Source organism: Leucoraja erinacea, chromosome 4, assembly GCF_028641065.1.
Source record: "Leucoraja erinacea ecotype New England chromosome 4, Leri_hhj_1, whole genome shotgun sequence".
NCBI lineage: Eukaryota > Metazoa > Chordata > Chondrichthyes > Rajiformes > Rajidae > Leucoraja > Leucoraja erinaceus.
Genome location: NC_073380.1, coordinates 52,173,010 through 52,188,307, shown reverse-complemented (window position 1 = coordinate 52,188,307; position 15,298 = coordinate 52,173,010). Strand labels below are relative to the sequence as shown.

Sequence of the window (15,298 nt, the reverse complement as noted above, 5' to 3'; positions counted from 1 at the left end):
CGACTCCTGTTCAAGGTGTGCCCGCAGTGCCGACATCAGTCTAGAGAAAGGTCCTTAGGATTGCATTGATACCTGCTCACCTGAGGTAGAGTATAGATTGTGTTGGTCTTGATGAATTGCTGATCTAGTGTATTGGTTACTGTGTTCTTGTTTCAACAATAATGGATTTTTGTTCCGTTTCAGTCACTTCCCACTCGCTGTAAACCATGGCTGATGATGAGATTGCTGCGCTGGTAGTGGACAATGGCTCTGGGATGTGCAAGGCTGGCTTTGCAGGGGATGATGCCCCCAGGGCTGTGTTCCCCTCCATCGTGGGACGGCCTCGACACCAGGTGAGACATTTAATGTAAAGCCTTGACTCGTAGCATAAGATTAAATGTGGGAAATATCTGACATGGCATTGAGTCCTGGTGTGATTCCATGCTTTGCGTTATCTGTTTACTTGCTGTAGATGTGAATGGAATGTCCTATCTAAGGGTGTCTTGATATTTTCTGAACATATATTTTCGGGGCCAGGAGGAGCAGGAAATTGGTCTATGTAGTGATTCTAATTTTCCTTGGCCAGCTCAGGATATTCTATCTATGGTACTTCTGTCTTGAGTGCTTGAGTCCTTGGGTTGGTAGTTGTTGAATTTTGTAACTGTTGCCACTGTGGCAAACGATTTGTTAAAATATGACTCCAGTGATACCTGTTTCACCAGGTTGGCGGAACTGAAGAGCTTGTTTAAATGTTGCCGCTGTCTCTCTCAGCATGGTGACCACTGACTACAATCAAAAATGTCATCCTGTTTCTGCTGCATCTGTTCCCTTGATAGGGCTTTCCACTCTTGGACATCTGAGATGTGCTTCTGCTTCAGTAAATGTGGTTACACCTGCTCTTATGGATAATGCTCTTGCCTGTGTCTTTTTTTCCACATTTTTAGTTGCCCTCCTACTCCATCAATCTAAAGAAGGGTCACAACACAATATATTGTCTGCCTTGTAATATTTGCTCTCGGTTCCAATATTTGTAGTTTCTTGTGTCTCTGATCACTGGCAGTGTCCAGCTCTTTCCTTCAATTTGAACAATGGGACTGCAAGTCGTTTTGCCCGGAGGTTCAGCAGATAGTCGAGGAGCTAAGACTACAAAGCCCTTTTAAATATATGCTAGCCTTTTAAGATGGAAAATTTGAGGTTGGGTGTTAGTAACTCTTCCACAAAAGGTGGTGGCAGCAAAATGTTTAAATATTTAAATTAGTGGTTGGTTGGCATAGTGTGTAAAGATGCTGTGGGTAGTTGTGAATGCAGAGTTGATGTTAGTCATGGTCGTATTGCACAGTAACAGCCCTTTGGCTCAACTTGTCCATTCTGTCAGATGCCCCATCTAAGCTAGTTCCATTTGCCTGGGCCTGGCTTGTTTCCCTCTCAATCGTTCCTATCCACATACCTGTGCAAATATGTTATAAAGTCATATAGTACCTGCCCCCACTACTTTCTCTGGTGCCTCATTCCACATACCCACCAACCTGTAAGGGAGGGGGGGGGGGGGGGGGGGTGAGAAAGGTGGGAGTTGTTCCTATTAAATGATTTTCCTCTCTCAAACCTATGCCCTCTAGTTCTTGAATCCCCATAGTCTGGGTACAAGACTCTGTGCATTTTTCCTATCTGTCACCCTCATGATTTTATATATTTCTATAATATCCACCCCCACCCCTGGCCTCCTACACTCCATGAACTTCGAGCATGAGAAATAGCTGATACCTTGATATATATTTCACTCCCTGAACAACCGTCCTGAAAATGCATTTAAAGTTTTCCCACATTCAAAATTGAGTCTTACTATCATGCTTTCATAATTTCTGAGATTATTTTATCATCATGATTCCAAAACTGAGGTGGATAGCAGGAAGCATGTTTTGTCTAAATGGTTTCTATGTAGATTGTGTATTAGGAACTGTTGATACTTTGCTGTTGCTCAAAAGCTCCTGATTTAATATTGAATCATCCACTGTAATTTCTCCACTCCAGGGTGTGATGGTGGGAATGGGTCAGAAAGACAGCTACGTTGGGGATGAAGCCCAGAGCAAGAGGGGCATCCTGACCCTGAAATACCCAATTGAACACGGGATTGTGACCAACTGGGATGACATGGAGAAGATCTGGCATCACACCTTCTACAACGAGCTGCGAGTGGCCCCAGAGGAGCACCCTGTCCTCCTCACAGAGGCTCCACTCAATCCCAAAGCCAACCGGGAGAAGATGACCCAAATCATGTTTGAGACCTTCAACACCCCAGCCATGTACGTTGCCATTCAAGCTGTGCTGTCCTTGTATGCCTCTGGCCGCACCACTGGCATTGTGATGGACTCTGGGGATGGTGTGAGTCACACTGTGCCCATCTACGAAGGCTACGCCTTGCCACACGCCATCCTGCGTCTGGACCTGGCTGGCCGGGATCTCACTGACTACCTGATGAAGATCCTGACCGAGCGTGGGTACTCCTTCACAACCACGGCCGAGAGGGAGATTGTCCGTGACATCAAGGAGAAGCTCTCCTATGTGGCCCTAGATTTTGAATCTGAGATGCAGACAGCCAGCTCCTCCTCATCCTTGGAGAAAAGCTACGAGCTCCCTGATGGTCAAGTCATCACCATCGGCAATGAGCGTTTCAGGTGTCCAGAAACCCTCTTCCAACCCTCCTTCCTTGGGATGGAATCTTCTGGGATCCATGAGGCCTGTTACCACAGCATCATGAAGTGTGATGTGGACATCAGGAAGGATCTGTATGCCAACACTGTCCTGTCTGGTGGAACCACCATGTTCCCAGGGATCGCTGACCGGATGCAGAAGGAAATCACAGCCTTGGCACCGCCTACCATGAAGATTAAGATCATTGCTCCACCAGAGAGGAAGTATTCAGTGTGGATCGGAGGTTCCATCCTGGCTTCTCTCTCCACCTTCCAGCAAATGTGGATCAGTAAGCAGGAGTATGATGAGTCTGGTCCCTCCATTGTCCATCGCAAGTGCTTCTAATTCACTGGAGATTAGAACTGATATAATGTTGCCTACGTTTGTATTTGAAATATCACTTTTTTTATATTCTTCTCAATTTGTTTGCCCAACATTTGGGGGTTGGCATGCGTGGGGGGGCAGGGGTAGGGGTAGGGGTGATCATAGTTCATAAAGTCTCCTAGTGCAGATTCAGAACAATTTGGGATTCAATCACTCGCGTTGACCTTTACGTATTTTTGAGGTGCTGGAGACTCTGACCTGAACTCTGAGCCAGTGACATCTGCAGCCCACCCTTGCATGAGATTCTGCAGCTCCAGTATGAAGTTTTGAAACTGACAAAAGAGTGTTGATGGTCACCAACACAAATTGCACTGAAGCCAAATATAATTGATATGTCCATAAAATTCTACTGAGGATCTCATACAATGAAGCCAATCTCCCTGTGCCGGTTTACCATGTCTCAGTGGTTGAATTTTCTCCATTACTTAATTACTTGGTAATGGAATGCTGCTGCTCTGATAAGTAGACGAGCCAATGGGAAGATTGAACCACTTAACAAGTGGTGGTTCTAGGAAAAGTAACTTCTTGTGGAAGGTTGGAAAAGCATGTTAAACAATGAATTTGTATCTTTATCTGCCATTAACAAAGGTTTAATAAATGATGCATTTGAACAAAATCTCTTCTGTTTTGGAATTTGATCTTGCACTTCATAACGCTATGAAAAACACAAGTGGTGGAGTAAGTCAGTGGGTCGGAGTACATTGATTGGTGATATTTTGGGTTGGGGGCCCTTATTCCGTCTTTCTACGACTCTTGTATGTAAGGAGGAACCGCTGATGCTAGTTTAAAGCAAAGAGAGACACAAATAGCTGAAGTAACTCAGTGGCACAGGCAACATCTCTGGAGAGAAGGAATGGGTGACATTTTGGGTCGCAAAGTTTCTTCAGGCTGCTCCAACTCATTTAGTCTGCAGAAGGGTCTCGACCTGAAACGTCACCCATTCCATCCCTCCAGAGATGCGGCCTGTCCTGCTGAGTTATTCCAGCTTTTTGGGTCTATCTTGTTTCTCACCAGATGTCAAATTGACAAAAAGCAATGTAATTCATTCAACTTGCCGTGCTGCTTTTGCATATACATGCAGATTTGCAATTATACAGGAGTAATTAAGGGGCAGTCACCTGTCTCTGTCTGATACATGTTATCAGGTTTTGATGCAGGGAAGGAGGGGGAGGGGGTAAAATAAAGTGATTACTTCTCTACTTGTAGGGAGGAAATAATTGGTCAAAGAGAACACTGGAGGAGCAAAATAACATACTGTGGAACACAGCAAATCAGGTAGCATCTATGTAGGGAATGGACAGATGATATTTCTCGTCCTCTCCTGAAATATTGTCTGGCCATTCCCTCCATGGACACAAGATTCCAGCATCTGCAGTTCCTTGTCTGCAGAACACCAACACAAATGGGCTCATCAGGGGAGATATTTGGCAACTCTTCTCCAAGGGAAGTGAAGATGGAACCTAACTGAACATTTGGGATGTAAATGCGAGCTACAGAATTGGGGCAGTAGATGGAGTTGAAGGGCAGTCTAACCTGATCATATTGAGGATTTGGAGGTGATCAAATGGAAGATATCAAATGATTGATTTTTTTTTTTTAAAAGAGTGGTGGTTTAAGAGTGGAAGAGCTCATGAATTCTGGTGTGACATTAGAGCTCTCAAGCCAATGATGAGGATGGGAGGCAGAAGGGACAGAGTATGAAGTCAATGTTGAAGAGGAAACTATCCAAGCCTATCCATTTACGTTCAGCTAATACCCTCTAATCCAGGCATCAGTCTGTTAAACCTCCCCGGGGACCCTTTCCAAACCCTCCATATCCTTCCTGCCATGCAGCTACCAGTCTGCACACTATACTGCAAATGTGGCCTAAAAGGTGTCTTATAAAGCTGTATCATGTCTTCCTGACTCTTACACTTAATACCCCAACCTCTGAATGAAGTCACATGCCTTCTTTACCACACTATCTACTTGTGTTGCTACTTTCAGGGAGTTATATTCTTGAACACTAAGATCCCTCTATACATTAATGCTGTTGAGGGTCATGCCATTAGTTGTATGTTTTCCTCTTTCATTAGACCTCCCAAAGTGCAACACCTCACACTTGCTCGGATAAAACTCCATCTGCCATTTCTCTGTCTATTTTTGCAGCTGATCTAGATCCCACTGTACACATTGACAGCCTTCTTCTCAGTCCATGATCCTAGCAATCTTGGCGTAATTTGCAAATTTACGAACCAACCAGTCTACGTTTGAGTCCAAGTCATTTATATATATATATATATTACAAACAGCAGCGGTCCCAGCACAGATCCTGCACAAATCCTCTGGTCACAAACCTCCTGCAGAATATTATCCTTCCACCATAGCCCTCTGTCTTCTATCAGTAAGCCAATTCTGAACCATTACGAGCAAGTCACTGTTAGTCCCGTGCATCGTAATCTGGATCAGCCCACTATGGGGGACTTTATCAAATGCCTTGATAAAGTCCATGTGCACAACAACCTCAATGATCACATTCATAATTTCCTCAAAAAACCCAATCAAGTTAGTAAGACGTGACCTGCCATGTACAGAGCCAAGTTGACCATCCCTAATTAACCTAATCTCTTCCAAATAGGAGAAATCCTATCCTGAGGTATCCTCTCTAACATAGAAAATAGAAATATAGAAAATAGGTGCAGGAGGAGGCCATTCGGCCCTTCGAGCCAGCACCGCCAATCATTGTGATCATGGCTGATCGTCTCCAATCAAAAATCCGTGCCTGCCTTCTCCCATATCCCTTGATTCCACCAGCCCCTAGAGCTCTATCTAACTCTCTTAAATCCATCCAATGATTTGACCTCCACTGCTCTCTGTGGCAGGGAATTCCACAATTTCACAGCTCTTTGGGTGAGAATAAATGTTCTCACCTCAGTCCTAAATGGCCTCCCCTTAATTTGGAGACTGTCGCCCCTGGTTCTGGGCCTCGCCCAACATTGGGAACTGCGCTGGGTCCTGGTGCTAGGTCCCCCCAACCCTGGTAATCCCAGTGGCTGTTCCACTGGGTCCTCCCATTCCCCTCAAACCATGTGACCCCAGCACTTCCCCGCCCACACTACAGTCCTCATAGCCCCCCTACCCTGACCACCCACCACCCCTCCACCAGACATCGCCTTGGCCTCAGTCCACTCACCTGCCTTCCTCCGGCCCCAACCCCCATCCCTGCCATGTGTTCACCATCCCCACCCCCTGACCTCCCCCTCTCAGATACCGAATGGTCGGTCCTCAGCAGAGGCCTTTGTTCCCCTCCGTCCCCACCTCAATGAGTTCCGCGCCTGCGGCGATTTGGAGCTCTTCTTCCGTCGCCTCCGCCTCACACCGTTCTTCCATGGGAAGGAGTCCTCGCCCCCATTGATCTTCCTTTTTCCCATCTCCAACGGACCCCCTCCTCTTGGACCTCCCTCATGGCCATTGGTACAATGAAATTTGGGGGTCACTGTTCGACGTCGGAACGGGAGAACATTCTCAGCAGCTTGGACTTCCGAATCAGCCACTTCCTACCGGAGACCGTGGTTCCTGAAGTCCACAGGCTGAGCTGGGTTGAGATTCACGCTGGCGACCCTCGGCAAAGGGATCCCAGGGCTCCGCGATGTTGAAATCAACGCAGCCCGAGGCTGGGAGCTCCGCAAACCACAGCTCCATGATGTTGAAGCAGCAGGCCCAACATTCCAGAGCTTCAAACAGCAATCCAGGTAAGGCATCGCCCGCTCGGCGATGAATCCAATGTGTATTTTAAAACCAACTGTTTAATTACAACATACAGTAGGATCTAAAAGTGTCACACTGTCACTGTCTGGTAGTCATTGTCCTCTAGTCGTCGTGGGGTGGCGGATTGGGAGGAGGGGGGGGGCACACAAGTGAAATAGCTTAGGGCCTCTCTTCATCTAAATCTGGCCCTGAATATGTGTCAGAGGGTCAATTGTCTCCTGAGATGTAGACAGAGAAATTCAGAAAAGGGAACAAGGTGTCAGAAATGGTCCAAGTATGAGAGTTGGTTAAATGTTAGTAGCCAAACTGATAAAATTGATACGTTCTGTTCAGATGCAGGAAGCAGTATCGATGCAGCTACTGATGTAACAGTGAAACAGTTGGGGAGGGGTACAAGGCAAAGTTTGGAAAAAGGACTGTTCCATGTAGTCAACAAAAAGAATGGCATCGCTGGGCCCATGTGTGCCCATAGCTACACCTTTGATTTACAGCAAACAGAAAGTCAATAGGGAATTTGATCAGGGTAAGAACCGGTTCTGTCCGGCAGATGAAGTGTTGGTGAAGGGGAACATAATTTACATTTCTTGTGCAAAGAAGCAGAGGATTTTAAAATACATTTGGACAGCTTTGTAGAATGGAAAGGTTGAGAGGGACTTGGGCCAAACGTGGGTAAATGGAATTAGCTTAGATGGGCATATTGGTCTGTATGGACGTTTGGCTGAATATAGACACTAGAAGCTGGAATAACTCAGCGGGACAGGCAGCTTCTCTGGAAAGAAGAAATGAGTGATATTTTGGGTTAAGACCCTTCTTCATAACCTGTTTCCATGCTGAGTGATTCTATGACTCTCAGCTGGGTTTTAAGACTTTCCTAATGGGAGTGGAGTTGAAGTCTGGTTCCAGTCTCAGTTTAGCTCTACTTCCTGGACATTGAATCCCAACCATGCCTGTGATGCCCATATCTCTGGAACAAATGGGATAAAAATGCTTCAGTGGGCTGATGTGCAACCTTGTGGCACAATGCTGTATGGAGTCCACGCCCTGTTTAATTTGCTGTCATGTTCTGATGATTCACTGTGACAGGAAGACCATGCTCACAAGCAGCTCTGAGCTTGCTCCTCATCTTTAGCTCCCAAGGTGTGGCTCAGCAGTCTTTGCAGGTTAATTACCAAATAAGGTAAAGTATCTGCAGCCTGCGAGCCAATGGAATGAACATAGTTTAACCCCTAGAGTGCTAGCGACTCCTGTTCAAGGTGTGCCCGCAGTGCCGACATCAGTCTAGAGAAAGGTCCTTAGGATTGCATTGATACCTGTTCACCTGAGGTAGAGTATAGATTGTGTTGGTCTTGATGAATTGCTGATCTAGTGTATTGGTTACTGTGTTATTGTTTCAACAGTAATGGATTTTTGTTCCGTTTCAGTCACTTCCCACTCGCTGTAAACCATGGCTGATGATGAGATTGCTGCACTGGTAGTGGATAATGGCTCCGGGATGTGCAAGGCTGGCTTTGCAGGGGATGATGCCCCCAGGGCTGTGTTCCCCTCCATCGTGGGACGGCCTCGACACCAGGTGAGACATTTAATGTAAAGCCTTGACTCGTAGCATAAGATTAAATGTGGGAAATATCTGACATGGCATTGAGTCCTGGTGTGATTCCATGCTTTGCGTTATCTGTTTACTTGCTGTAGATGTGAATGGAATGTCCTATCTAAGGGTGTCTTGATATTTTCTGAACATATATTTTCGGGGCCAGGAGGAGCAGGAAATTGGTCTATGTAGTGATTCTAATTTTCCTTGGCCAGCTCAGGATATTCTATCTATGGTACTTCTGTCTTGAGTGCTTGAGTCCTTGGGTTGGTAGTTGTTGAATTTTGTAACTGTTGCCACTGTGGCAAACGATTTGTTAAAATATGACTCCAGTGATACCTGTTTCACCAGGTTGGCGGAACTGAAGAGCTTGTTTAAATGTTGCCGCTGTCTCTCTCAGCATGGTGACCACTGTCGAGTTGTGCTTGTAATAAGGCTCGTACGACGACGTAAACAGAGTATACCTTTAATCTGTACAATAACAATCAACCTCGTGTGTAAGCCCAGGCAACTCTCCAACTGCCCACACCCTGGGTTCCAGTCCCATCCGGTTACTGGAGCCTGGCATCTGGCGCACAGGGTCCTAGTGCCCCTCTGCTCAGCCTTACACTATTATTGCATAATACCACAACCACTGACTACAATCAAAAATGTCATCCTGTTTCTGCTGCATCTGTTCCCTTGATAGGGCTTTCCACTCTTGGACATCTGAGATGTGCTTCTGCTTCAGTAAATGTGGTTACACCTGCTCTTATGGATAATGCTCTTGCCTGTGTCTTTTTTTCCACATTTTTAGTTGCCCTCCTACTCCATCAATCTAAAGAAGGGTCACAACACAATATATTGTCTGCCTTGTAAATTTTGCTCTCGGTTCCAGTATTTGCAGTTTCTTGTGTCTCTGATCACTGGCAGTGTCCAGCTCTTTCCTTCAATTTGAACAATGGGACTGCAAGTCATTTTGCCCGGAGGTTCTGCACATAGTCGAGGAGTTAAGACTGCAAAGCCCTTTTAAATATATGCTAGCCTTTTAAGATGGAAAATTTGAGGTTGGGTATTAGTAACTCTTCCACAAAAGGTGGTGGCAGCAAAATGTTTAAATATTTAAATTAGTGGTTGGTTGGCATAGTGTGTAAAGATGCTGTGGGTAGTTGTGAATGCAGAGTTGATGTTGGTCAAGGTCGTATTGCACAGTAACAGCCCTTTGGCTCAACTTGTCCATTCTGTCAGATGCCCCATCTAAGCTAGTTCCATTTGCCTGGGCCTGGCTTGTTTCCCTCTCAATCTTTCCTATCCACATACCTGTGCAAATATGTTGTAAAGTCATATAGTACCTGCCCCCACTACTTTCTCTGGTGCCTCATTCCACATACCCACCAACCTGTAAGGGGGGGGGGGTGAGAAAGGTGGGAGTTGTTCCTATTAAATGATTTTCCTCTCTCAAACATATGCCCTCTAGTTCTTGAATCCCCTAGTCTGGGTACAAGACTCTGTGCATTCTTCCTGTCTGTCACCCTCATGATTTAATATATTTCTATAATATCCACCCCCAACCCTGGCCTCCTACACTCCAAAGAATAAAGTCCTAGCCTGCCCAATCTCTCCCCATAACTTGTCCTGGCCACAACATACATTTTCTGCCCTCTTTCCACCGTAATGGCATATTTCCTACAGGAGGGTGACCAAAGTTGCAATGGGATTGTCCATGAACTTCGAGCATGAGAAATAGCTGATACCTTGATATATATTTCACTCCCTGAACAACCGTCCTGAAAATGCATTTAAAGTTTTCCCACATTCCTAATTGACTCCTAATATCATTCTTTCATAATTTCTGAGATTATTGTATCATCATGATTCCAAAACTGAGGTGGATAGCAGAAAGCATTTTTTGTCTGAATGGTTTCTATGTAGATTGTGTGTTAGGAACTTTTGATACTTTGCTGTTGCTCAAAAGCTCCTGATTTAATATTGAATCATCCACTGTAATTTCTCCACTCCAGGGTGTGATGGTGGGAATGGGTCAGAAAGACAGCTACGTTGGGGATGAAGCCCAGAGCAAGAGGGGCATCCTGACCCTGAAATACCCAATTGAACACGGGATTGTGACCAACTGGGATGACATGGAGAAGATCTGGCATCACACCTTCTACAACGAGCTGCGAGTGGCCCCAGAGGAGCACCCTGTCCTCCTCACAGAGGCTCCACTCAATCCCAAAGCCAACCGGGAGAAGATGACCCAGATCATGTTTGAGACCTTCAACACCCCAGCCATGTACGTTGCCATTCAAGCTGTGCTGTCCTTGTATGCCTCTGGCCGCACCACTGGCATTGTGATGGACTCTGGGGATGGTGTGAGTCACACTGTACCCATCTACGAAGGCTACGCCTTGCCACACGCCATCCTGCGTCTGGACCTGGCTGGCCGGGATCTCACTGACTACCTGATGAAGATCCTGACCGAGCGTGGGTACTCCTTCACAACCACGGCCGAGAGGGAGATTGTCCGTGACATCAAGGAGAAGCTCTCCTATGTGGCCCTAGATTTTGAATCTGAGATGCAGACGGCCAGCTCCTCCTCATCCTTGGAGAAAAGCTACGAGCTCCCTGATGGTCAAGTCATCACCATTGGCAATGAGCGTTTCAGGTGTCCAGAAACCCTCTTCCAACCCTCCTTCCTTGGGATGGAATCTGCTGGGATCCATGAGACCTGTTACCACAGCATCATGAAGTGTGATGTGGACATCAGGAAGGATCTGTACGCCAACACTGTCCTGTCTGGTGGAACCACCATGTTCCCAGGGATCGCTGACCGGATGCAGAAGGAAATCACAGCCTTGGCACCGCCTACCATGAAGATTAAGGTCATTGCTCCACCAGAGAGGAAGTATTCAGTGTGGATTGGAGGTTCCATCCTGGCTTCTCTCTCCACCTTCCAGCAAATGTGGATCAGTAAGCAGGAGTATGATGAGTCTGGTCCCTCCATTGTCCATCGCAAGTGCTTCTAATTCACTGGAGATTGGAACTGATATAATGTTGCCTACGTTTGTATTTGAAATATCACTTTTTTATATTCTTCTCAATTTGTTTGCCCAACATTTTGGGGTTGGCATGCGGGGGGGGGGGGGGGGGGGGGGGTAGGGGGGATCATAGTTCATAAAGTCTCCTGGTGCAGATTCAGAACAATTTGGGATTCAATCACTCGCGTTGACCTTTACGTATTTTTGAGGTGTTGGAGACTCTGAATTGAACTCTGAGCCAGTGACGTCTGAGGCCCACCCTTGCATGAGATTCTGCTGTTCCAGTATGAAGTTTTGAAACTGACAAAAGAGTGTTGATGGTCACCAACACAAATTGCACTGAAGCCAAATATAATTGATATGTCCATAAAATTCTACTGAGGATCTCATACAATGAAGCCAATCTCCCTGTGCAGGTTTACCATGTCTCAGTGGTTGAATTTTCTCCATTACTTAATTACTTGGTAATGGAATGCTGCTGCGCTGATAAGTAGACGAGCCAATGGGAAGATTGAACCACTTAACAAGTGGTGGTTCTAGGAAAAGTAACTTCTTGTGGAAGGTTGGAAAAGCATGTTAAACAATGAATTTGTATCTTTATCTGCCATTAACAAAGGTTTAATAAATGATGCATTTGAACAAAATCTCTTCTGTTTTGGAATTTGATCTTGCACTTCATAACGCTATGAAAAACACAAGTGGTGGAGTAAGTCAGTGGGTCGGAGTACATTGATTGGTGATATTTTGGGTTGGGGGCCCTTATTCAGTCTTTCTACGACTCTTGTGTGTAAGGAGGAACCGCTGATGCTAGTTTAAAGCAAAGAGAGACACAAATAGCTGAAGTAACTCAGTGGCACAGGCAACATCTCTGGAGAGAAGGAATGGGTGACATTTTGGGTCGCAAAGTTTCTTCAGGCTGCTCTAACTCATTTAGTCTGCAGAAGGGTCTCGACCTGAAACGTCACCCATTCCATCCCTCCAGAGATGCGGCCTGTCCTGCTGAGTTATTCCAGCTTTTTGGGTCTATCTTGTTTCTCACCAGGTGTCAAATTGACAAAAAGCAATGTAATTCATTCAACTTGCCGTGCTGCTTTTGCATATACATGCAGATTTGCAATTATACAGGAGTAATTAAGGGGCAGTCACCTGTCTCTGTCTGATACAAGTTGTCAGGTTTTGATGCAGGGAAGGAGGGGGAGGGGGTAAAATAAAATGATTATTTCTCTACTTGTAGGGAGAAAATAATTGGTCAAAGAGATCACTGGAGGAGCAAAATAACATACTGTGGAACACAGCAAATCAGGTAGCATCTATGTAGGGAATGGACAGATGATATTTCTCGTCCTCTCCTGAAATATTGTCTGGCCATTCCCTCCATGGACACAAGATTCCAGCATCTGCAGTTACTAGTCTGCAGAACACCAACACAAATGGGCTCATCAGGGGAGATATTTGGCAACTCTTCTCCAAGGGAAGTGAAGATGGAACCTAACTGAACATTTGGAATGTAAATGCGAGTTACAGAATTGGGGCAGTAGATGGAGTTGAAGGGCAGTCTAACCTGATCATATTGAGGATTTGGAGGTGATCAAATGGAAGATATCAAATGATTTAATTTTTTTTTTAAAGAGTGGTTGTTTAAGAGTGGAAGAGCTCATGAATTCTGGTGTGACATTAGAGCTCTCAAGCCAATGATGACGATGGGAGGCAGAAGGGACAGAGTATGAAGTCAATGTTGAAGAGGAAACTATCCAAGTCTATCCATTTACGTTCAGCTAATACCCTCTAATCCAGGCATCAGTCTGTTAAACCTCCCCGGGACCCTTTCCAAACCCTCCATATCCTTCCTGCCATGCAGCTACCAGTCTGCACACTATACTCCAAATGTGGCCTAAAAGGAGTCCTATAAAGCTGCATCATGTCTTCCTGACTCTTACACTTAATACCCCAACCTCTGAATGAAGTCACATGCCTTCTTTACCACACTATCTACTTGTGTTGCTACTTTCAGGGAGTTATATTATTGAACACTAAGATCCCTCTATACATTAATGCTGTTGAGGGTCATGCCATTAGTTGTATGTTTTCCTCTTTCATTAGACCTCCCAAAGTGCAACACCTGGTTCTGGACTCGCCCAACATTGGGAACTGCACTGAGTCCTGGTGCTAGGTCCCCCCAACCCTGGTAATCTCAGTGGCTGTTCCACTGGATCTTCCCCATTCCCCTCAAACCATGTGACCCCAGCTCTTCCCCACCCACACTACAGTCCTCAGAGCCCCCCTACCCTGACCACCCACCACCCCTCCACCAGACATCGCCTTGGCCTCAGTCCACTGACCTGCCTTCCTCTGGCCCCAACCCCCATCCCTGCCATGTGTTCACCATCCCCCCCCCTGACATCCCCCTCTCAGTTACCGAATGGTCGGTCCTCAGCAGAGACCTTTGTTCCCCTCCGTCCCCACCTCAATGAGTTCCGCGCCCGCCGCAATTTGGAGCTCTTCTTCCGTCGCCTCCGCCTCACACCATTCTTCCATGGGAAGGAGTCCTCGCCCCCATTGATCTTCCTTTTTCCCATCTCCAACGGACCCCCTCCTCTTGGACCTCCCTCATGGCCATTGGTACAATGAAATTTGGGGGTCACTATCCGACGTCGGAACGGGAGAACATTCTCAGCAGCTTGGACTTCTGAATCAGCCACTTCCTACCGGAGACCGTGGTTCCCGAAGTCCACAGGCTGAGCTGGGTGGAGATTCACGCTGGCGACACTCGGCAAAGGGATCCCAGGGCTCCGCGATATTGAAATCAACGCGGCCCGAGGCTGGGAGCTCCGCAAACCACAGCTCCATGATGTTGAAGCAGCAGGCCCAACACTCCAGAGCTTCAAACAGCAATCCAGGTAAGGCATCGTCCGCTCGGCGATGAATCCAATGTGTATTTTAAAACCAACTGTTTAATTACAACATACAGTAGGATCTAAAAGTGTCACACTGTCACTGTCTGGTAGTCATTGTCCTCTAGTCGTGGGGGTGCGGATTGGGAGGAGGGGGGGGGGCACACAAGTGAAATAGCTTAGGGCCTCTCTTCATCTAAATCTGGCCCTGAATATGTGTCAGAGGGTCAATTGTCTCCTGAGATGTAGACAGAGAAATTCAGAAAAGGGAACAAGGTGTCAGAAATGGTCCAAGTATGAGAGTTGGTAAATGTTAGTAGCCAAACTGATAAAATTGATACGTTCTGTTCAGATGCAGGAAGCAGTATCGATGCAGCTACTGATGTAACAGTGAAACAGTTGGGGAGGGGTACAAGGCAAAGTTTGGAAAAAGGACTGTTCCATGTAGTCAACAAAAAGAACGGCATAGCTGGACCCATGTGTGCCCGTAGCTACGTAGTCAATAGGGAATTTGATCAGGGTAAGAACCGGTTCTGTCTGGCAGATGAAGTGTTGGTGAAAGGGAGTATCTATGTAATTTCTTGTGCAAAGAAGCAGAGGATTTTAAAATACATTTGGACAGCTTTGTAGAATGGAAAGGTTTGGAGTGATATGGGCCAGATGTGGGTAAAGGGAATTAGCTTAGATGGGTAGGAGGTAAACAAAATTGCTGGAGAAACTCAGCGGGTGCAGCAGCATCTATGGAGCGAAGGAAATGGAAAAAGGACTGTTTAGATGGGCATATTGCTAGATGGGCATATTGGTCTGTATGGACGTTTGGCTGAATATAGACACTAGAAGCTGGAATAACTCAGCGGGACAGGCAGCTTCTCTGGAAAGAAGAAATTAGTGTAATTTTGGGTTAAGACCCTTCTTCATAACCTGTTTCCATGCTGAGTGATTCTATGACTCTCAGCTGGGGCTTTAAGACTTTCCTAATGGGAGTGGCGTTGAAGTCTGGTTGC

General features: G+C 46.2%; 2 protein-coding genes across 3 annotated transcripts; both read left to right on the top strand.

The window, feature by feature from the left end:
* Positions 1 to 12,047, top strand: LOC129696390 (actin, non-muscle 6.2-like). Of its 2 annotated transcripts, XR_008723319.1 has the most exons (4): positions 1 to 85; positions 184 to 332; positions 2,008 to 3,120; positions 11,525 to 12,047. XR_008723319.1 is itself a non-coding variant. In XM_055634251.1 (3 exons), the coding sequence occupies exons 2-3, from the start codon at positions 207 to 209 to the stop codon at positions 3,010 to 3,012; spliced, it is 1,131 nt and encodes a 376-aa protein (XP_055490226.1). In that variant the 5' UTR covers positions 1 to 85; positions 184 to 206; the 3' UTR covers positions 3,013 to 3,667. The 2 variants fall into 2 exon arrangements, 1 of the variants encoding a protein (XP_055490226.1); XM_055634251.1 differs by lacking the exon at positions 11,525 to 12,047 and having other exon boundaries at positions 2,008 to 3,667.
* LOC129696392 (actin, non-muscle 6.2) lies at positions 8,009 to 11,429 on the top strand. The gene is made up of 3 exons (XM_055634252.1): positions 8,009 to 8,121; positions 8,220 to 8,368; positions 10,387 to 11,429. The coding sequence occupies exons 2-3, from the start codon at positions 8,243 to 8,245 to the stop codon at positions 11,389 to 11,391; spliced, it is 1,131 nt and encodes a 376-aa protein (XP_055490227.1). The 5' UTR covers positions 8,009 to 8,121; positions 8,220 to 8,242; the 3' UTR covers positions 11,392 to 11,429.
* Positions 12,048 to 15,298: the final 3,251 nt, after the last annotated feature.

Bases quoted from the DNA above. Each gene is read 5' to 3' on its own strand.
- LOC129696390 (XM_055634251.1), top strand. From the start codon at position 207: ATGGCTGATGATGAGATTGCTGCGCTGGTAGTGGACAATGGCTCTGGG. The intron at 333-2,007 runs GTGAGACATTTA...TCTCCACTCCAG, and splicing joins TGGGACGGCCTCGACACCAG to GGTGTGATGGTGGGAATGGG.
- LOC129696392 (XM_055634252.1), top strand. From the start codon at position 8,243: ATGGCTGATGATGAGATTGCTGCACTGGTAGTGGATAATGGCTCCGGG. The intron at 8,369-10,386 runs GTGAGACATTTA...TCTCCACTCCAG, and splicing joins TGGGACGGCCTCGACACCAG to GGTGTGATGGTGGGAATGGG.